The following is a 22729-nucleotide window of genomic DNA, read 5'->3' as shown; positions in this document are numbered from 1 at the left end:
AACCCCGACTCCTACCCAAACCGCCCTTCCCCTGCCTGGAAGGCCTTTTCCCACTGACCTAACTCCTCCCATCCTGAGTCTCAGAGTGCAAGCCATATTCTAGGGCATATCTCACGACCCCTAGACCACTGTGCTTGTACTCTTTTAGCACTTAGCTTCTGTTCCTTGGTACTGAACCCCACGTGCACCTGAGCATCTGCCTGGGTTCAAAATGGGTGCAGTGTCCCCCAAACGCACTGCCCACCCCTATGTCTCTGGAATTCAAGACTGAATCTTCTCGTGTTACTTATCTTGCTCAACAGCACCTGGCAAGTAGGTTAGACACACAAAAGGACTGAATCCAATGCTCTAAACCCCTTGGCTAATTGGTCCAGTGATAAATAGACTATTTCCTAATGCAGAAGGAAGCCCAGATTTTTGACAAAGCTGGAAGGTGTTTGCCAAGACCCCACAGTCACATTTTGAGCCTCAGAATGCCCTTAGCCAGTGATATGATGGTAAGTAAACACTAAACAACCAGTTTTCTGGTACTGCTGGGGAAGAGCCATGATTCGTAGTGTTTGCCAATTGCCATGATGTAAACAGTCCCCACTATGAGCAATCGCAGGCCACCCACGTGATGTCACTGAATACAGAGTTGGGAAGAGATGCTCGGTAGCATTATATGCTATTTACCGTTATGTTATATAATAAATAGCATTACTATGTAATACCATTACTAATAATACCATTATTCCCACCATACAAAGATGTAAATAACCTCAAGGGCACAGATAATAGTAACATCGTAAAACAATTAGGAAATGATTAGTTTTGAGTATTTATTGCCTTTGTTTCTATTATAATGTATTCAATTGTGGGCTTATATAGTTCACTTTTTTTAATGGTTATTTAATAGACAGCTCATAAAATTCCTGAACATTTAGGTAAGTACTTATTTATTTATTTTATTTTAAGTAGGTTCCACACCCAAGGTGGGGCTTGAACTCACGGCCCGGAGTTCAAGAGTCACATGCTCTACCGACTGGGCCAACCAGGTGCCCCCAAATTCCTGAAAATTTAATAATCAGCTTTTGTGAACCAAAACAGCTGGCCCTCCCAGGAGAAATGGGCTGTCCTTGTCCTTCAGAAGGGCAGCTCCCCAGAGTCCCCATCCTGGGGGGAGGGACCCCTTCTCTGGCACCCTAGGTGTGAAGTGGGGGTGGATGAGAGTGAGTAACTGTTCTGGCGCCTCTGGTGGCCATAAAACCTGAAGCAAATGGGGAACTCTTTCTCCAGTCACACTCCTGGGTTTCAACACCCATCTCTGGAGGACAGGAATCTAATCACAGAGGCGAGAGAGTCTGGGAGGACTGGATGAGGAGGATCCAGGTTCTAGGCCCCTGGCCCCCCACCCCCTAGGTTCCAGGCCCTGGATCTTAGGCCCATTGCTAGCTTCTTGAACCTGTTTTCTCATTTGTACAGGGGTGTAACTTTAACTTACCACCTGTGCTGCCCATTATCTGAGGCTTGGGGGAGGCGGAAAAGCAGAAAGGGCCAGGTGAGCAGGGGAGCTACAGAAGATAAGAGGTCAGGCTGTGCCGGCAAATTGTCCCCGTGTTGTCATTTACAGACCCAGTGACCACGGGCAACTTACTCGACCTTCTTAAACTTCAGTTTGCTCAACTGCAATATGGGCGGCTGAGGTGTGCCTAGAAACAGTACCGCCAACCTCACAATGTTGCTGAAGGTCAGATAGGGACCTACATAATGCATTGAGTGCCTTGATAAATACTGGCTTTGCTGCCATTGCCTACAGCCAGATCCACATAAGTCCTTCTCTAAGGACGAAGAAGCAAGTGTTGTTCAGACAGGTCTATCTGAAGGACGGGACCTCCGGGAACCGGCCGAGTAGCCCCTGATGATCCCGCCGGCTGCCCCTCCCTCCTTTCCCAGCTGGGGCATGCTGGCAGCTGGGACATGGGTGGAGAGCCCAGAGACAAACTTCTCACAGTTCCAACACGGAGGGAGTTTTGTAACATTTTCCAGCGGGATTGGGTTTCCTGAGACTTCTTGGTAAGAAGACATGCAAAATGGAAGGTTACACTGGTGGGGAACGGGCTTAGAGTGAGGAGAAACTTCAGATCAAACCAAATCCTCTTCTCCCCTCCAAGCCACCTGGAAGCTCTAACTTCTGAGAATTGTACAATGTTTCCTGGGGGACTCACCCTCCCTGAGGAAGTTAGCATTGATCTGCACCACCTATCCCAGGGGTGAGGCTATTTCAGAGCTGAGGGGCTCAGGCAGGGGTGCCTGGCTCAGTGTGGTGGGCCTCTGAAGGCTTCTGACGACGCAAGGGGGAACACGCAAGGGGGACAAAGAAGCTCCTGAGGAAACTGTCTGGCTCACCTTTCACTACGCTACTTGCCTGCTTATTACCTTCCTCTGGTTCTCTCTCACCTTTGAAAAGAAATCAAAAGTTCTTCACATGGCTTGTGAGCACCGAGTCTTCAGTGTTCGGGGTTCAAATCCTGGCTCTACCACTTATGAGCTGTGTGATCTTGGACAAGTTAGTCAACTTCTCTGAATGCTTCAACCCCTTTAACAAAGCAGTCCATACCTCAGATGGCTGTTTTGAGGCTAAAATGAAAAAAAATGTTGGTAAGATGCTTACACACAACCCAATAACGTGCAGTCAATAAATAGAACGATAAAGACAAATTAAAATATTTTTATTACCAGCTTACTACTCCAGATTCATCTCCTGTCACTTCCCAGAATGCAATATCTACAGAGATTAAATTGCTAGCAGCTTTAGACATTTCGGCCTCCCGTGCTTTTGTGGGCTTTTCAGCACCTGGCACATAGTGAGCACTCAATAATCTGCAAAACAGATTTACCCAGAACTTACCTATAATTCCCTTTATACCTTTCTTCGCCTGACAAGCTCAGCTTAGAGGTCCCTGCTCCAGGCAGGCTACCCTATGCCCCCAGGTCGTTCTCTTCCACCATATTCTGTGCACACATGCTTCATGGTACCATGCTACTAAAATGGTTTTCATGCCTTTCTTCCCCTCCGGACCATTAGCTCTTCTAAAGAGGAGCCTGGTCTAAGGCATATTTGCATTCCCAATGCCTAGTACATGGTAGGTGCTTGATAAATGCTCAGCTTGAGTAAGGCCAGTCACATGCCCCCAGGCCGGGAACCCAGATCCCAAACGCCTCCCAGGACCCACTGCCCTTCCCAGTAGGTTCAGGCAGATGCAAGTTTCCAGCAGGTTTGGCCAACAGTTGGCCAAACCTGCTCCCCCCTCCTTCTGAGTCAAACCCTGCTTCCCCCCACCACCCGGCTGAAAACAGAGGAAACTGGAGAATAGGGAGTTTCTTGAAATTTTTGTTCATCAAAACTATCCTGTTTTGTGCTTCAGAGCATTGGTATTGTCTCCACCTGAACTTGGTCACCCAGGGCAATAGAAAAGGAAGAACTCAGTGACCCAGGAACCTGGGGTGCAGTGCGGGGTGCAGTGAGGTCTTCTCCACAGACCTGGGCACCAAGGGGACACTGCGCAGCCATCAGCACGCAGCTGGCAAGAAATGTACTGGTTTGTTTGTGCCATTCAGACATTAGATGACTGAAGGCACGAATGACCGACTCCGCAGTCCTTCCCCGTGGTTTTATTTTAAAGATTTTATTTGACAGAGAGAGAGAATGAGCAGGGGGAGCAGCAGAGGGAGAGGGAGAAGCAGGACCCTGGGATTCTGACCTGAGCCAAAGGCAGATGCTTAACCGCCGAGCCACTCAGGCGCCCCTCCCCGTGGTTTTAGAACAGATCTGTCTCTAGATGTTAACATGGCTCTCCTGGGCTTACTTGGAGGAGCTCAACAGTTTAGAAGGAACTAGGCAGCAACCATCCCACTAGAGTCACTGAGGGGCCAGAATTCCTCTGGCCCAAGGTCAAAGATGGGGGGCAGGAGCCTGTCTGGCTTACATCGGGCTCTTAGGTAATAATAGTTTGGACTGCTGGGTAAAGTCAGGGACTAGGGAAGGCAATGCTGTCAGCATCCCCTGGGGGCCCATTAGTGAGCGGTCCACTGGGGGAGGCAGAAATGCCTGCTGGGAGGGTTCCAAGAGGTACATCATATTGCTTTGCCCACCTGCAGGCCACCCAAGGAGAAGCTGGGCTGGGTGGTGGTGTTCCCCTTCCTTGGCAGAGGTCGAAGGCTGTCCCTTCCCTTAGAGCAGGGATTTACAGCTGACTCAAAGTTCTAAGAGGACAGTCTTAAGCAGGGCTAAAAGGACAGTCTTAGGAAAGAATGACTGGCCCAAAATGGCAGAGGTTAGCACACCCGTTCTCAGGTCCCTCATTCCCTGAATCTGTACCATTCACTTCATCTCAATCTACCTCCTCTTGTTAACTATTTCATATGGTTGTTTTTGTCTTCTGCCTGTAACTTAATTTCCAGAGGACGGGACCTTGTCTTCTCTACTTCTTTCGCATTCTCCTCAGCACCCAGCACAGTGCTGGGCACAAAGTGGGAGACTCAATAATACATGTGTATCAAATTCCAGGGCCTTCCACATTTCTATCATTTTCCCCCCTAAAGATTATTATTCTTTTTGGGGCACCTGGGTGGCTCAGGTCATGGTCCCAGGGTCCTGGGATTGAGCCCCGCATCAGGGAGTCTGCTTCTCCCTCTGCCTCTCCACTGCACCCCACCCCCCAGCTTGTGCTCTATCCCACTCATTCTCTCAAATAAAATCTTAAAAAGATTTTTATTTTTAAGTAATCTCTACAGCCAACGCGGGGCTCGAACTCACAAACCTGAGATCAAGAGTCCCATGCTCTGTGGACTGAGCCAGCCAGGCACCCCTCTATCATCTCATTAAAAGATCTCACGAGGGTGCCTGGGTGGCTCAGTCAGTTAAGCATCTGCCTTCGGCTCCGGTCATGATCCCAGGACCCTGGGATCGAGTCCCACATCGGGCTCCCTGCTCAAGGGAGTCTGTTTTTCTCCCTGCCTCTTCCCCTGACTTATGCTCTTTCGCTCACTCCCTCTCAAAAAAAAAAACACATTTTTTTTGTTTTAAATAAAAATTAATGATCTCACGGAGTGCTTGCTTTCTTTCAAATGCCATTTTAGCTTCCAGGTGTCTAACAGAACTTGCTTCTGCTTTTTTGCGTCCAATTTTAACCTGTGTGGGATTTTACAAAGCATTCCAAACATCAGAAATACACCCTCAGCAGAGAGAGGGTTTGGGGAAAACTCAGGACAATGTGTGGCCTCAGCAGGAGCATCACCCACCTCGCCCTTGGCCCTGTGGTCTCCGCTCAGGCCAGGGGCCTGCCCTCGACTGCTGGGTGCCTTCTCGAAGCCTGTGTGGAGGAGGGAGAAGTGTTTGCAGTTAGCCACCTTGGGGGTACGACCCCTGAAGTCTGAGGGAGGAGGGGGGAGAAAAGAACAAGGTGCTGCAAGAAAAAAGAAGAGTCGCGTTTTGGGGATTGTTTTTATTTGGGCTTCTCACAGTGGATAGAGCCACTCTGTCTTCAGAACAATCACAGCACAGGAAATGTGTCACCGAGGCTGCCCAGAAGAGTCTGACCAGCTGAATCTTATTGCTTAAAATACACGTATTCACAATAACTGACAAATGGTGATGTGCCTCACACAGGAATGTGTTAGCATTTGCAAATCTCCCGACTGTAGCACCAAACCCTCGGCCAGACCAACCCTTTCCTTCTCTGTTCACCTGGAAAACCAGAGGCAAGTCGGATCTCCCTGGCCTCCTATCGAGTCCTTCAACTCCCTATTTCCATCTCTCTACTGGCAGGGGAGCCCGGCTGGCAGGGGCCAGACTGCGTGACCGCTGGAATCAAGCCTGGCTCTAGCTGCGGCCTCGCTTCTTCTCATGCCTGGAGGGCAGGTCGCTGCAGTGAGCCCAACAGTTGACGCGCGGGCCCGTGCCCCACTCCAGCCGGGGAAGGAAACTTGACAGGGCCAGAATTCATCCATTTGATCAGTTAACTGAAGCAGGATTCATTTTGGTAAAACTTCATCTCCTTTGAGACTTCAGTGAGTTGTTTGGGATTTTATTTATTTATTTGCTTTACTTCTATTTTTTTTAAGAAGGTGGAAGAAAAGGCATCTGAGGGCTGCTGACGCACTCCCGCCTGCTGTGGCCGCACACGGGCTTGCGTGCATGCACTGGACCCTGGCAGAGCGAGGCGAGCCCTATGGCACTGCGGTGTCTGCCAAACTCTCCTGGCCGTGGTGGGCAGGGCCAACGTCCAGGCCACAGCTAGTCCAAGCGTGTCACTGAAGATCCAATCAAGCTTCTGTCTGAAGTTCCACCTTCGCCTTCTGTGCCGAGTGGTTTTGAACACCCCCTGGGGGCTGATACCGAGGGCCAGGAGGAGCCCAGGGAGGCAGACAGGTTCAGAGCACGTTTCCACTTACAGGGAACAGAACACAGGCCTCCGAGTGCCCACGGAGCAATGTGCAAATTGCAGGGCTGGGTAGAGGAGAGCCTCCACTCCGAGCACAGTTATCTCTGGCAGACGTGGGAGTGGGGGGTAGGGGTTGGGGGTGGGGCTGCCATCGACAATGCTGCTGGATACACCCGGGTACGCAGTCAGACATTTGTTCAGTAAACAGTAAATGTGTAAAATAAATTACCTTGAGCGGGGCCATATCTGCTCCAAATGTGTGGTTGACGAGCACAATGGCTGCCATTCAAAGTATATTCACAGGAAAACAGGGCTGGGGGCTCACACACGACACACAGACACACACAGGTTATCCAAAAAGTCATTGTACACAGACTTCACTTTGTTCAACATGGATTTTGGTTTTGTGGACTCCGAACGCAGACACTCGTTCACCTCACAGCCTTGGATTTGTCTATTTTTGTACATACATATATATATATATTTTTTTTTTTCCTTTCTTACTGTAACGTCAATGACTAATGTGAATATCATCGTTCAAGAGTGGGAAAAGAACCAAACTCTTCATATGAACAGCACTGGACAGGGAATGTGAGTTTTAGCTGTTTGCTTTCTCCATCAGGTTATTCCTGTCAAAGCTCAACTGGTTATCTGAAGCCAAACTACAGTAATAAGGATCCTGCGGTCCTTCCAGACCACTGCCTTCACCCTCCTACCTGGGCCACTCAGGCTCTTTACGGAGGCTACAAAAATTAGTCACCCCACTCAAAAAGGGGGCTGTGGAGAGGCAGGGGAAGGGCATGAAAGCCACAGATAACCAAGCCATTTTTTCCAAGTGGTCAGTTTAAAAATAAAAACAAAAACAACACAACAGAAGAACTCATTCAGAATCAAGAGAAAATACTGTGTAAAAGCCAGGCTATGGGGCTGCCCTTTCTTAGAACCCGCAGCCTCCCTTGTTCCTACGGGAACAGTGAGGCACGGAGGCCTGCAGACTGTGTGTTGGGTGGGGGAGGACCCTGGTCACCTATAGGGTCAGCCCGAAGGGCAGAGATGCAGCAAGCTGCACCAGATGCAGCCCCATGGCTTAGGCTCTGCTGCGCTCCCACAGAAGTTCCAGAGCTAGCCCCCTCCCAAGCCTGCACACAAAACATCTCCTCCCGGCTCAACGGCAGCCAGGCTCTTTGAAGGTCAACTTGGGATAGAGGCACAAACTTCCCTTTTCCAGAACAGAATTCTTGCCTGCCCGCTGGTCAAGTTCTTGTTTTCAGCTTGCTTTTGCTGTTGCTGCTGTTGTTTTTTGTTTAAAGAAAAACCAAAAAGAAGGTGACATAATGTTCCATACTGAACCAGGCTGTGGCCAGCCAGAACCTGCTGGGAAGGGCCCCTCAGGGATGCACAGTGGTACATCGACCTCATCACCTGGAATCTGAGGGAGCAGTAAGCCTCCTACCAACCTTATAACTGCCTGTCCGATCTCATCCTCCCCCAGGACTAGCCCAGTTCTGGCTCTGCAGACCTTGGCAGCAGGGGCTGACAATCCCTGGGCCTCTGCGGGCTTCCTTCTTCTCCCAGGGCTGAGACCTGCCACCTCTCCCGGACTGAGACACAGCAAAGTTCTCTTAAACAAACACCAGAGCACAAATCCACTCCACCACCAAGGGTCACCTCAGGGCACAGTCTCAGCCCCCTCCTTGGGGGCTTCTGAAACACACATCTCTCTGACCCGAGCAGGCAGTGAGATATGACTTGAAAAGAGAAGAAGGGGACAGGGCCGGGTAATGAGGAATGAGTCACAGAACGAGCCAACGTGTCGGCCCTCCGAGACACTGTGCTCCCGTGGGCGGAGAGGCCTCCACTCCCCAAGCTGTACCTGGAGGTGCAGGAAAACGCAGGCCGGCGGGGAGGGGGCGAAGAATGAAGCGGCTATACCGCTTCCTCTGAAAGTCACTTAATGCTTCTCTCATGGTGCTCCCCTGCCCTGGTTGCTTTGCCAAGTTCTGAGGCGCGGGCCGGGCCCACTCTAGCTGGGGGAGCCGCCGCTCTGCGAGTTCGGGGAGTCCTGCTCGTTGATGGTGTTCAGCAGCAGGCACGTGGGGGGCCGCGGCGGGGGCGGGTGCCCGGGCTCTCGGGCCCGCTCCTCAGAGGGCTGGCAGAGGCCTTCCTCCTCGTCACCGGGGGGCCGCACATGGCAGCTGTCACAGAAGTCCAGGGGCCCATCCAGAGCATCGTCAATGAGCGTGTTGAACTCTTTGAGGTCGTCGTCATGGTGGCCCCGGTTGCACACACACACCTCAATGCCCGAGTCACCCGTGAAGCGGCGATGTCTGCCAGGCGTCTTGTCTTTGCTATCGGGGAGGGCGCTGCCCTGCTCGGAGCCGTAATCTCTCAGCAGCTCCTCCTTACAGTCGGAATCTTTGTCCAGGAAGGCCCCAGGGGCCAGCTCCCCCAGGCCGGCCACAGAGCCACTGGGCTCCATTCCAGGGGCTTTGGTGGCTGCTGGGCTGGTGGGCACGTCGGGGGGCTCAGGGTCGGCGATGCTCGGGGGTCGCGTGCTGCTTCTGCTGGGCCCGGACAAGGGACTGCTCTGTGCCCCCTGGGGGCCCCTGGTGGGACCAGCGCCTGGGGGGCTGCCGCCTGGGGGGCCACACTGTGCAGGCAGCTGCTGTTGTAGCTGGAAGGCACTGTACGGTGGGGGAGGAGTCGGAGGTCGGTTCACCACTTCCTCATAAGGAGGTAGTAAATAGTTTGGCAAAAACCCTAAAACGGGGAGGCAGGGAGGAGAAATTACCGCACTGGCAACTGTTCTAGGACAGACTGCAAAGCTCGCACTCAACATATGCCTCTTCCCACCCCCAGCATACCTACCGAGGGCCGGCTACAGCTCTTGATTGTGGGCAGGGCGGAGGGGCGCGGCAATTTTGCAGAGGAAAAGAGGGACAGACGGAGTGACCTAATCTGGCTTCTTGAAATCTGAGAGCCCCTGAACCTGCTTCACAGGCAGGACTCCTGCCAGTCTGGAGTTAAGGCAGAGGGTTAGGCAAATGTGGGGGATGGCCAAGAGATCATTTCTGCCCAGAGCGTATCTGTTTCCACATGCCCCCTAGTCTCATGTTTCTTGCTCAGACTGTGTCCTCCGTCTGCGTCCCATAGGCCTCAGGGTCAGGGACCCTAATTTAAGACTTCCTGACCGCGTTTTTCTTGCCACCCTCCCACCCTTCCAGATGTATGGGCCATGAAAAGGGCCTTTTCCTGGGAGGTTAGAAATCTGAGGGGCCGGAGGTGGTCTAGAAAGACAAACTGAACCTCCTCCTGACTCAGATCAGGAGCAGGTGGGTTACCAGCGAAGGGTGAGGGGCCTGCCGACCGAGGCTTATTATCAACGTGCCAGGTAAGTTGGATTTTAAATGTGCTGAATGTCTCAAGGCAGAGATGGTCTGGTTTTAACAATAACTGCTAGCATTTATTGAGCACTTACTATATGCCAGGCACTGTGCTAAACACTTAACCCTTCTAGATGGGGAATTCCAGACCTGTGAGCACTTTATTCTGTAGAACACACTGTAGAATGGCTTTGGACAAGCTGGGCCTCCAGGGACCCTTTGAGGGTCATGGGTAAGGAACCCCCAAGGAAGTCAGGTGAATGTCCTCCAGTGAAGTTTCTTGGTTCTCAGAACGTCCCAGTGTTACCCCCCGACGTGCCCTCCCACGTGCCCCATTCGTGGCAGCCTTTGCTCAAGGGTATCACAGGGCACTAAGCAAAATGGGAGGATTTCAGGCCACAGCCATCTAAATCCTGATTCACGCACATCACACACCCTCTGACTACCTGCCTTAAGAAAATCATCTGCTAAAGGATCAGACACCCGGTCAGAACCCAGTCAGCGTGGGTCTGGAATGGCCCAGGGGCTCTAGGGCGCTGCATCCACAGCACCTGCTCCTCTCTGCTAAAGGTGAGTGCCCGCTTATCCCCATACCTGTGGGATTCTGCACTATGCTGGGCAAGGGGGCCCCCAGGGGCCCCCAGTCTGGGTCCTGGGCTCCCCAGGGTGGGGTTTGGTGGCTTGGGGTGTACGTACTGAAATAAAATGGCAGCGCTGAGTAATTGTGGGCTTCTCGGTAGGCGATCAGGTTGATCTCATGCTGCCGCTGCTGGGCCTGAAGGCGATGCTTGGCTCGGCGGTGGTGGCACACACAGCAGCAGCTCAGGATGATGATGATGGTCCACACCAGCCAGAACCCTGCGGCCAGGGAGGCAAGGCAGAGAGGCACACATGCACGGTGAACACCAGCTAGAGGGGCAGCCGTCCCAACAGGGGGTCCCCAGGCAGTGCCCACCTGGTCGAAGCCAGCACTCCCAGGCCTCACCTGGTGAATTCACATTTGGAACCCGTGTTCAGTTTCTGTCAGTGTTTGTGCCAGAGTGAAAGATGGGATGGGGAGGGCAGGAGGCCCCTCTCCAGCACCACTGGTGCTAGGTTTCGGGTGTGACGGGCATTAAATATGCTCACCTTTTAGGACAGCGTCCTCATCCTCTCTTAAGGGATCTCTGAGAAAAATGCTTCCAGCTTTCTTGTTACCCATCTCCCACCCCCACCCCCAAGCCCTGCTCAAGGCCTTAAAGCTGGTTCCCAGCCTCACTTCCTGCTGCTACACCAGGCTGCTCACCAAAAGCAAAGGGCCCCTCAAAATCCCAGCAGATCAGCAAATGCAAGGGGCCGCAGAGGGGCCGCCTGATAAGGGAATTCTTAGGGTTCTCTTGATATCACCAAAAAGATCATGGGCTCTTCTCTATCATGTTCACCAAAAAGATCATGGGCTCTTCTCTATCATGTACACTGGTATAATACAAGAGTCACTAAAGTTACAGGGGGAAAAATTCTAATTGCCTCAGGTCCATCTCTTCTCTAGAGAGTGTAAATGACTTCCTCTGCTCTTGATATAATCTGGTACAATTCCATCTCCTACAGTTGCAAATAACACTGCCACCTCCCTTTGGCCTGTGATTTCATTAGACTCAGGGCCATTAGCAGCCTCCCCTTCTTCCTTCTTGCTCCAGAGAGGGGTAGGTAAGGGAACAGGGGAGAAGGCCTATAGCCCTCTCTTCTCCAGGCAGATTATTCTTCTCATTTCCCACTATGTTCTTGGATCATACTCAGAGAATCTTGACAAACCCCAATAGAAGACCCCCTCTCCAATCTTCAGTTGTAAGCAGAAAATCCTTTACAATTTTTTTTAAATCAATGAGCAATTTTGCTTTAAAAAAAAAGAATACTTTTTTCTCAATGAAAAACTTATCTGAGGAATAATTTTAAAGTGAGTTGTTATTAAGTGAGAAAAGATGATTGTTCATTTGTTCTCTATTCCTGAATAACTTCAATTTTTTTCCATTACCAATGCTACATGTATTTTTTATTACCTACTTGGCAATTATAAATTTGTGTTTAGAATCTAAGTATTTCCACGTGTCTCTTGTCAGAATGAGTTAAGATATTTTTTTTTTTAAGATTTTATTTATTTATTTGAGAGAGAATGAGAGAGAGCACATGAGAGGGGGGAGGGTCAGAGGGAGAAGCAGACTCCCTGCCAAGCAGGGAGCCCGATGCGGGACTCGATCCAGGGACTCCAGGATCATGACCTGAGCCGAAGGCAGTCGCTTAACCAACTGAGCCACCCAGGCGCCCTAAGATAGTTAAAAAAAAAAAAAAAAAAAGCCCCAGGGCGCCTGGCTGGCTCGGTCGGTAGAGCATGCGACTCTTGATCTTGGGGCTATGACTTCAAGCCCCACACTGGGTGTAAAACCTACCTAAAAAAACAAAACCACCTTTCCCCCACACAGACCCAATATGAATAAACCTCTGATTTTTGTTTTCTATTCGTGCCAGGATATAATATTCTAAAAGATCGTACTGACATTTAGGGTGTGGCCTCAGGCAATGGCTCTTTCTGTTCCCCAGGGGTGACCCTGCTGCATCTCCCCACAAAGCCACCTCTCCAGAGTGAGATGGGATGACAGGACAGCCGCCTGGCCCTCGGGGGCTGGCAACACCACTGGATGGCTCCTGACGGCTTTCAGCCCATGTCAGTGTGCAGTGGAACCTTCTGCTGAGGCCTGGCAACATGAGAAGAGGCGGAGGACAGTGGGCTGAGGATTTCGTCCCTTTATGCCCTGGCAGACGCTAGATCTCAGGGTTGTGGGTTTGAGACCCACGGAGGGTGCGGAGGCGACTTAATAGTATCTTGAAAAAAATAAATAATAAGATCTGCCCAAAGAACCTACACATAAGTTGAAGTCAGAAGTCTCCCTGTGGTCCTTCCCAGATTCACTGCGGACGTTTGCTTAATTCCACTTACATTTCTCCCCTACGGCTGCTGGCTGACTGAAGACCAGATAAATACTGTCACAGGAGCCTTCAGAAGTGGTATGAGGCCAGAAAGGAGCTCTGGGAGCGAAGTGGCTCCCTGATGCTGTCCCATAAAATCCTCAGTGCCAGCCTCCTGGGGGGCGGGGGGCTGTGTTGGCGAGGCAGGCAGCACAGATAAGCACACTGCATTCTGCTCAGGGGCCCGGCTCCAGACGTATTTGAGAGTCCTGTCTAAGCGGTTCTGGACTAGCCACTCTTCCACATTACTGCCTTTCTCTCACTTGCCCAGCATAATCTCACAATCCTTTGTACTTCTGTGTTGTGTTCTAATTCTAAAAGCACATTCTCGCATGAGATAATTGCATCTGACTCGACTAGTTTTCACCTCCCAAGTCATTTTGTCAGTAGTTTCTTACCTAAAGGTAAACCAACTTTTAACCTTTATGCTGCAGTATGAATGATCTAGGGGCAATATTTCTTATTTTATAACATGATTTTCTTTTCTTTTTTTAATGTGTTGTTGTTGTTGTTTGTTTGTTTTTCTTGTTTTTAAGTAAACTCTACCCCCAACGTGGGGCTGAAACTCACAACCCAGGGATCAAGAGTCCCATTGCTCTCCCGACTGAGACAGCCAGGCAGGACTTTATTTTTTTAACATACGCTTTTAATAAGAAAAATCTCAGGTACTGGTTTTCATGTTGGCCACATATTTCTGGAACTTCATGGCCCCCTTATGATTGGGCAAGGCTTGGGGACTGGTTCTAACTAATGAACAAGTGCTGGAAGTGAATTCTGTCACTTAGAGGTCAGGACATCTCTTGTTATATGTAAGACCTTCCTTCCTTTAGTCCTCCTCCTGCCATGACAGTAACATTCCAGACAGTGACTTCAGAATAAGTCTGGCCTCAGGATGAAGAAGTGGGAACCAAGCTCCCAACCAACCTGCGATGGACATAGTGTGAGAAGTAAACATGTTGCTGTAGGCCACTAGGTTGGACTTTTTTGTTACTAAGCATGACCTATAGCCTATCCTGACTGACGCAGCATCTTTATAGGCTTTTCTGGGGAAAAGGATTGAAGCGTCCATCAGATTCTTAAGGGAATCCTTGATCCAGAAAAAAAGGCTGTGATCCACTGAACTGGAAGTATAATAGAAAAAGAGCTTTTTTTTTTTTTTTAATTTTAAAGGAAAAACTAGGCAGGGCAGAAGGAGACTGGGGGAAGAAATGAATCAATTGGAACACACACCCTTGCCAAAACTGCCTTAGTCATATCTAAGAGAGCACCAAACAACTCACATGTTCATCAAAATTCCACCACCCTACTTCTTTTAACGTAGTACTATGGGTAGAAAAACTCTCCCTACTATGTACCAGTTGTATGATGTTATATTTATCTAGGTCTCAAACTGAGTTCTAATTTCTTCATTTCTTTTTAAGTTTTCTTTTTTTTTTCTTAAGATTTTATTTATTTATTTGAGAGAGAGAGAATGAGAGAGAACACAAGGGGGGGGGGTCAGAGGGAGAAGCAGACTCCCTGCCGAGCAGGGAGCCCGATGTGGGACTCGATCCAGGGATTCCAGGATCATGACCTGAGCCGAAGGCAGTCGCTTAAGCAACTGAGCCACCCAGGCGCCCTCTTTTTAAGTTTTCATTTATTTATTTATATAATCTAACCTCTACACCCAAACTGGGGCTCAAACTCATGACCCTTCGATCAAGGGTCACATGCTCCTCCAACTGAGCTAGTCAGGTGCCACTAATTTCTTCATTTCTTTTTTCTTTTTTCTTTTTTTTTTTTTAAGATTCTATTCATTTGTCAGAGAGAAAGAGTGCCGCTGAGCAAGGAGCCTGATGTGGGACTTGATCCCAGGACCCTGAGGTGATGACCTGAGCCGAAGGCAGACACTTAACCCACTGAGCCACCCAGGTGTCCGTAATTTCTTCATTTCTAATACAGTATGACAAAAGATTATTTGTGTGGATCAAAACTGACGGAAAACTAACTTGGAAGCAGAATGGGTCTAGTGGCAAGATGGAGTGTTAGCACAGGCCCAGAAAAGACCCTTAATGAGCGGGTCCCACTTGATGGAGTTAATGTGAGAAGGCAGAAGGCATTCCTGTCTGGCCCTCACAAAATGGACTCTCTTGGGAGCCATTTTAGTCAAAGTAATGTCCCACCAAGTTTAAAAGGAAGAATATCCAGACTAGTCCCTATGGAGTTGTACAAACTTTTGATCTTTTCATTAGATCTCACCAACAAGGAACTAAGTTTAAAAAAGAAAAACCTAATGAAAGAGACACACAAAAGCATGCCCTCCTCCCCAAACACACACCTACCCAGAGATTACATTCCCCAATGACAACTTTGAAAACTGTGACCTCATGGTGGGGAGCATTTGTCATGCTAAGCAAAACAGAAAACATGTTTTGAAAAACAATCACAGTCCAATGTAGGAACTGAGTCATGTGCCCCGAGTTCACTATAAACTTGGGAAAATACCACTCCCCAAATGGGCAGGAAATTCCTCATTAGGAAGCCAAAGCACACTGTAAATTAGCTCTCCTTCTACCCCACAGGATGGCGGGTGACCTCCCTGGCCACTTGTAGCTCTCAGCAGGAGCTCCTACCATAGCCACTATGGAAAAGGCCTGAATTTGGGCAAAGAAGACCTCGGAAGGCTTACAAGTTCATCTCAAAGACTGGACAAGTTTCGTAGAAGCACGACTGTAGTTACCAAAGAGAAGAGGCAGTGACCTGGGTTTAAATCACAGCTCACAAAACCACTGCCTAGCTTTGTGATCTTGGTCATTTTGCCCTCATCTGTAAAACGGGGAGAATAATGACCTACCTTACTAGTCATTGTGAGGACTAAACGAGTTAATACTCAGAACCAGGCCTGGCATATAATAAGTTCTCTAGATTGTTATTACCATCGTTGTTACAGGTGTGACAACAGATGGGAAGGGTTTTCTTTCCATTTCTCTTTTAATTCCCCCCAAAAGTACTCCATAAAAAAGCAAGGGTGAGGAACAAGTCCAAAGTCTGTTTCTAGGTTCTGTTCTTGGCTAAATTCATTGGAAAACCAGCCCGAGTGCTACTAATCAACCTGTCTTTGTCCAGAAGCCTGGACCTCTAGGAGCAGGGGTCCAATCTTGGCTTAGAAGAAGGCCCCAGCTTCCACTCTCTACTCTGCTAAGGGTGGCAAATACTCCGGGCTTCCATTATGAGCAGTTCAACAATGGACATCTTAAGATAAACTAAAAAGAAAAAGAGGTGAGAAACAAGCTGGGCAGTCTTAAATGAATTTGGTCATAGTCTGTTTCATGTCACCTCTGGGGAATTCCACTGCCCAGAAACACTCCCTTCTCCCCAACTAAAGCCCAAACAAGGGAAAACTGATGCCCAAGTGAAGGTCCCTCAAATTATCTCAGGAGCAGAAATTCCCAGCTCCGACCTCTCCCTGGACAATGTAGCATGGTGAGTGGAAAGAGTCCTGGGATGACAATCGGGAGATCCATGTTCAGGATCTTTGGCCTTGAGCATATTGGTAGCCTCTCTCGATTTTGGTTTTCTTCTTTGCTCTGCCTGTTCCATGAAGGGCATCCTCAGATGGAAATTAAACATGCACAAGAGACCCTCCACAACCGGGGCCCATCACCCCTCCAGTCCGGCACACAGAGTTCTGGAGGGGGTTGCTTTGGAGTGAGGCATACTGACCCTACCAGTCAGCTGCATCCAGCTGAACAGTTCCTTCACACCCCAGGTCCTGACACATGGGGGTGATATATATACCTCGCAGGTTTGTTCTTGGGGAGAAAGGAGACTATGTGCATGAAGATCTTCCTCGGTGTCTCGCATGTAGCAGAGTTCCAAGCACATTAGCACCCTCATCTCCAATTCCTTCCCAGACACGCCCCACAGCCCCTGGGGAAAGGTCAACAACGTCATGCATACTCTGTTCTTTCCCATGGGGCCCTGGCCTATGGCATTCGCCTGCCTGAGAAACCATTTCACCCTTCTTCCTGTGTTTAAATCCTATCCACCCTTTAGGGCCCACTTCAAATGCCACCTCTTCCATGTAGCCTGTCTGAACCCTGCCTAGCCAAAGTTCTGGCACATACATTCCACTCTCTACTTTGTCTCACCAGTGGGGCATCTTGTCTTATCTCCTCTCTCTGCTAGGAGATTCCCTGTTGACGGCAAGGATTATGTCTCCCTACGGTTACTAACCCAGAAGAGTCTCAGCCTCAAGTAGGAGTTTGTCACAACTGCAAATTCTCAGGTCGACCTCAGACCTATTGAATAAAAAACTGGGAGTAGGGTTCAGAGATCCATGTTTTAATAAGCCCTCCAGAAATTCGGAGGCTTGCCAAATTTTGAGAACCACTGGATTAAAGGTTTACTGAATGAATAAATGACTGAATAATGAATTAAAGTACAAGGGCCATGAAAACGCATGGGATAATAGTAATGATGATGACCAGCTCTGACAGCCTTAGTAGTAAAACAGGACCTTTGCTTCTCGTCTGACGCAGGCCCCGTGATGACTACTGCATCAGTTATGACTGAAAAGACATGGAGAAAAGGAGTCTGTAAGTGGTGTGTGTGTGTGTGTGTGTGTTTGTGAGAGAGAGAGAGAAACAGTCTTCAGCCCACAGGAAGACTCAGCTCCATAGACATGAACAGGTTGGTGGAAATGGCATTTTTTGCTTTTTTCCCCTGAGGCCTTCTCCGTAGGCAACTATGGTTAAAGAGGTACTCTGTCTGACAGAAACTCTGCCAAGAATTTTCTGGCTGAAACTTCTTTCCTTCCAAAGGAAAGAGACAAAAAGAATAGCACAAAGCCCATTATTTTCACATGTCAGGCAAAGTTTAGAGACAATTAGAGGGAACAGGATTCAAAGTGACCAAAAATGCAGTTTTGATTAAGAACTGAAGGGGCTCATCCCAACACTCATCTTCCCTCCTATCCACACATCAGGTGGAGGCCAGGACCCTGATAAGGAGGAAAACGCAAGAATTCTGAGGGGGGGTGGAACACTCGCTGGGCACCTCCTGACCAAGAAGCCATTTCTGGGCACCAGTGAGGACAGTTTTGCTTTGACAATCTCCATCCCTCCAGAACTTGGAAAGCATGGGGCAACTCATAGGATGGTGAGTCTTTTCTTCCCATCCAGACTCTGGTCACTGACCATAACTGGAGAGATAATCAGCCACTCAGCAGCAACTCCTCTGGCTTTCTTTAAGCCCTTGGGGTGAAGTGCCTGGTTCCCAGGCCACCTCCCTGCCATCTGGGTCTCCCTGTCCCCGCTGCCCCACCCCCTACCCCCCGCCCCAGCGACAGTGACCCAATTCTGGTGGCTACTGGGCCTGCTCTGCCAAAAGCCCAGGAGGCTCTGTCAATCTGAGACGAGACCATCCGCAACCCCAAGTCTCTCCACAACTGATGCCGCCTGGGCCGGGCCCCGGAAAAACCAACCGCAGCTCTGTGGCTTTTTGGCAGCCCAGCTTCGACTTTTGTATTAACAAGGGGTGGGAGGGAGAATTGGAGCCCTGTTGTTATCTGCATTTTAAAACATTTAAACACGGTCTGTTCACCTGCTTGGCACTTTGTGTTCTCTAGTAAGTCCCTCCACCCCATCCCTTCTAAAATAGCAACAATCCTGGGTCCGCCTTTGCTATTGCTTATATTCACAGAGGACTGGTGCAGACACCCCAAGCCCCGTCCTCTCCTTACGAAGGGACTATGCACTTGGCTGCCCCTGGGATTCCTCAGAACAGCAGACGAGCCAGTCCTCAGTCCTCGAAAGGGAAGAATAAGAGTGAGGAGAGGTCCTGTTTGGAGGAACCACTCCCACTGGCTATAAGATACATTTACATTTAGAGGGAGAGACTGCCCAGCCAGGAGTCTAATTTCCTTTCAGTACCAAACAATAGCCCTTCTAGCTGCCTTCTGACCACATCACCAATGCGGGGGGAGTGGGGAGATCAGAGAAGGGGAGAAAGGACAAGGGTGACGGGGGCAGGAAAGGCCTGCTTTGACAAACCAGCCCAGTTTGTTTCCAAATGGAGGGAGTGATGGGGGCTTAGAACTATCTGGGGAAACAGGCTACCATTTCTCCTCTCTACAGACAGTTGTGAACCAGCGTGCTGCTGGTCACCTGGGGACTCTCTGCCCTAAGGACTCTCCTGTCCTCCCGTTCTTTGTCCAGCAGCATCCTGTAGTGTCTCATCAGAGCTTCGAGAAGACTGAAGTGCAACCCTTGAACCTGGCTAGGTCCCTGAAGATTGTGCCAATGTCACCACCCTTGTGCAAGTCTGAAGGTACAAGTTCATGGCCTCAACCAAACCAGTGGCGAGATGAGGACTGTTTCCACGCAGCAATTAGCTGAGAGTTAACAGGGGAGATGGACCAGAGAAGCAAGCCTCCAGACATTTCAGCTTGAGAACTGGGAAAGAAACAGGGGGGGCTAAACCTCTAGACTCCCTCGCTCTGGGAGGGCTCCACGAGCAGGGGCCTAGGGGAAGGCGATCCCTTTGACAGGGACCAGACACAGAGGCAGCTCCTTGATGCTCTGTGGGGAATTCTGGAAGCCGTTAAGGTTTTCACAAGAAAATGGCATTACAGCTCTCCACAAAGCCTAGCCTGGCATTCACAGCGGCGTGGCTGCTGTAACCTCTCTTTGCAAAGACAGCAAGGCCTGGGTGTCCGGCGGGCCACGGAAGGATGTGAGTTGTCATTGCTCAGCACATACTAGAGGGGGCATCAGAGAGAAGCCCAGGTGGGAGCTTCCTCAGCAGACCTGGTAACCACGGCCTCTTCAGAAGGCTCAGACCTTATTCTCTAGTCGTCAGCCCTTGGTGCCTGAAGAGCACCAGACCACTCCTCCTCTACAGAGGACGTGCTTCTGGAACCCAGCAACAGATTCTACTCACAACACTGCCCCCGGGAGAATGAGAAAAGGTGCCCAGCCCACTGCTTCCCAACGGGCGGAGACAGTAACCAGGAGGACCCTGGGGTGCCAGCGACCCCCCGGAGGGCAAGGACTTACACCAGAGTTCATAGTAGTAGTTGCAGCACTGAGACTGTCCACAGCAGTGTCCTGTGTCACAGATGTAGCTTTGATTGTTGGTACCCACACAGGTTTCCTTATCCTAAAAAAGAAAAAAAAAATTTAGCATATGAAATTACAGCTTTTAAAGATTTTATTTATTTATTTGAGAGAGAGAGGGGCAGAGGGAGAAGGGTAGAGAGGGGGGAGGGGCAGAGGGAGAAGCAGACTCCCTGCCGAGCAGGGAGCGCGATGCGGGACTCGATCCTGGGACTCCAGGATCATGACCTGAGCCGAAGGCAGTCGCTTAACCAACTGAGCCACCCAGGCGCCCTGAAATTACAGCTTTTAAATGCCACTTTTCTTCTCATCCCCTTCTTCCTGGTTGTCTGCCCATCCTCCACCAAGACGGTCTAGATCAATGTTCATTCCGTGAAGAAAAAAAAAATTAGAACCCACAACAGCAGCAGACTGAAGAAAAAAACAAAGGTTTATGAAAGGGGGAAGAGGATTCGGCACACAAAGCCGACTGGTAAAGAGCGAAGTTTTCCTCAGAAAGGAAACGGATGCCCCACTTTCTTTATGTCCAAGCAGAAACACTTCATGTTCCAGTGTTACACTCAGCTGGTAAAAAGATGATGGTTCTCGTGTAATTAGCAGTACTTTTTAAATAAAACCGGCTTTTCTGTGAAAGTTCCTGGAACCAATTAATGCAGTACATATTCTAGGATCAGCATTGAGTCCAGTCATTCTGTCCTTCAAAACACACACTGCTCAAGGTTAATTACAGGGTGATTCCAAAGAGGGCCAAGTTAACTTGCCACTAAAATTCTTCACTCTTAAGAAAAGGGGTTACCGGGCGCCTGAGTGGCTCAGTTGGTTAAGCAACTGCCTTCGGCTCAGGTCATGGTCCTGGAGTCCCGGGATCGAGTCCCACATCAGGCTCCCTGCTCAGCAGGGAGTCTGCTTCTCCCTCTGACCTTCCTCCCTCTCATGCTCTCTCTCATTCTCTCTCTCGCAAATAAAAAAAAAAATTTAAAAAAAAAAAAAGAAAAGGGGTTACCTGCCCAGCTGACCTCATCCAGTTTCAATGTGCTAGATAATTTTTTGCTTATCAAATGATCTCTTAATGATCTTGACTGGACCTAGGATTCACACTGTGCCTTGTCAGGGACAAGTTCCAGAAAGGGCACTGCTGAGTAACAACCCCGAAGTGTGCCAAATTCTATTCAGAGCCCTGGTGGATGGGGATGGAGTGAAGACGGTTTTTTGACATTTCACATTTAAGATATGAAAGACCCCCACCAGCCAACCTGAACTTCAGCCCCACATGTACTGTGGACCCCACCACACATATGCTGAGACCTCTAAGTCTCAGGTGCTCCATGTGGCTTTCAACGTTTATTCTAAACAAGTAACACATCCATTTACTGGACACACTGTCTTTGTGCCAAGCACTGTGTTGGGTATGTGGGATACAAAGATGAATAAGACATTGTCCCCATCCTCAAGAAGCTCGGGGTTAAGAAGGGAAAAAAAAAAATCCAAAAACAAAAAAACCCTGCTCAGCAGAGAAACTAAAACCACAGTATTGTATTTGCTGCTACTCAGGCTGACCCTGCCCACAGCATACATCCGGGCGGATGCCTGCCAGTGGAAACTTAAGTCACACGGTCAGTTCCTCCTCTCCTGGCCTTGCTCTACACTACACTGTCTACTTGGCCAAGGGTATAAACAAGGCACTCCGGCAACCGGCCACAGGGCTAAGGCTGGGTAGAGACCGTTCAGGTGCCTGACGTCACAGGGACAGGGCACAGCTAAAGACCAGATCCCGGGCTCAGTGCAGGTCTCTGCCACCAGAGGCTCAGGCATTTCCTGGTCTTTAAGAGCCTTATGGCCTTGTGTAAAGGGGTTTGAGAAGAAGGAAACATGGGAAAGGCATTGGAAAGCTCTGACAGTGAGGGTTTCACAACATCACCAACAGAGTTCTTCCCACCTCTGCCTCTTCCCACGTCCACCGTAAGCACAATGGAGGCGGGGGGGTGGGGGGTGTCCAGTCGGAGGTCTCCTCGGAGGCCTGGTGCACGAGAAGGCAGATCTGGGCTCACTTCTTTTGCTAGAATACACCCTCCCTGACTTCAAAACAAAATGCTGCTTTCATAAGGACATCAAAAAGTTTCTCCCAAGTTTACCAGGCCCCAAAATGCCATTCTTCTGGCACTGGCTCGCAAGACCACAGTTCAAAGTGTCCACATAGTTTCTAAAAGGGGCTGTGCTGCCTACAACTCCAACACATGAAAGAATCCAGTGACAGTTCTGCCTCGGGAAAATTCGCCAGATGAGGTCTAGGCTCTGAACACAAGGCAGCCAACTGGTCCTAAGTGTGGCATGGAACGGAACGCATTTGAAATCTAAACAAGTGGTATCCTCATGACCTACTGGTGTCGGCTTTTCTCTTGGCTTTTCTATCCCCCGACACAGGAAGCCTGGTCTAAACAGGACCCCGCTCTTTTTTCCTGCTCTGCCTCCACCTTCCTAGGGAGAGCCGAACTCTAGAAGCATCATTTAATCCAGTGTTCCTCAAACACTTTCTACCCAGTAGATCTTGACCCCTGTTCTCCTTCCCCTGCCCCCCGACAGAGTTTGCAGGCTGCCTGGGATGGTCTTGGTGATGGAAACTGTCGTTCTCTGCCACAGGAGGAAGGAGAGCGGGTGGGTGGTTAAGGAAGACAAGAAATGGGCTCCTGCACCTTTAGCAAGGAAGAAATGGAGGAGCAGGAGGGTACGTGAGATGGGGAGTCCCAAGGTAAGTTCCTCCAGAAACCTGCTGGTAGGAAAGGAAAATCCCGGAGCCTAGGGTTTGGCCCTGGCTCTCTTGGGTTTG

The 22729-nt window shown here is 49.8% G+C and overlaps 1 protein-coding gene across 2 annotated transcripts in view; it reads right to left on the bottom strand.

Annotated features, from left to right (window-relative positions):
* Window positions 1-5466: 5466 nt before the first annotated feature.
* Window positions 5467-22729, bottom strand: part of WBP1L (WW domain binding protein 1 like) — a 58292-nt gene continuing 41029 nt past the window's right edge. For both annotated transcript variants that reach the window (XM_045878726.3, XM_045878727.3), the window contains exons 2-4: window positions 19846-19948; window positions 10505-10666; window positions 5467-9185 (exon numbers count right to left, since the gene is read on the bottom strand). In XM_045878726.3, the coding sequence (XP_045734682.1) occupies window positions 8449-9185; window positions 10505-10666; window positions 19846-19948 (1002 nt within the window). In that variant the 3' untranslated portion in view covers window positions 5467-8448. The remainder of the gene's footprint in view (window positions 9186-10504; window positions 10667-19845; window positions 19949-22729) is intronic.

This window comes from Mirounga angustirostris, unplaced genomic scaffold (assembly GCF_029215605.1).
Source record: "Mirounga angustirostris isolate CCGP_5_RB_7025 unplaced genomic scaffold, mMirAng1.0.hap1 SCAF_6, whole genome shotgun sequence".
Taxonomy (NCBI): domain Eukaryota; kingdom Metazoa; phylum Chordata; class Mammalia; order Carnivora; family Phocidae; genus Mirounga; species Mirounga angustirostris.
The sequence above is the reverse complement of the archived record's forward strand: the minus strand, read 5'-3'. Positions and strand labels throughout refer to the sequence as shown.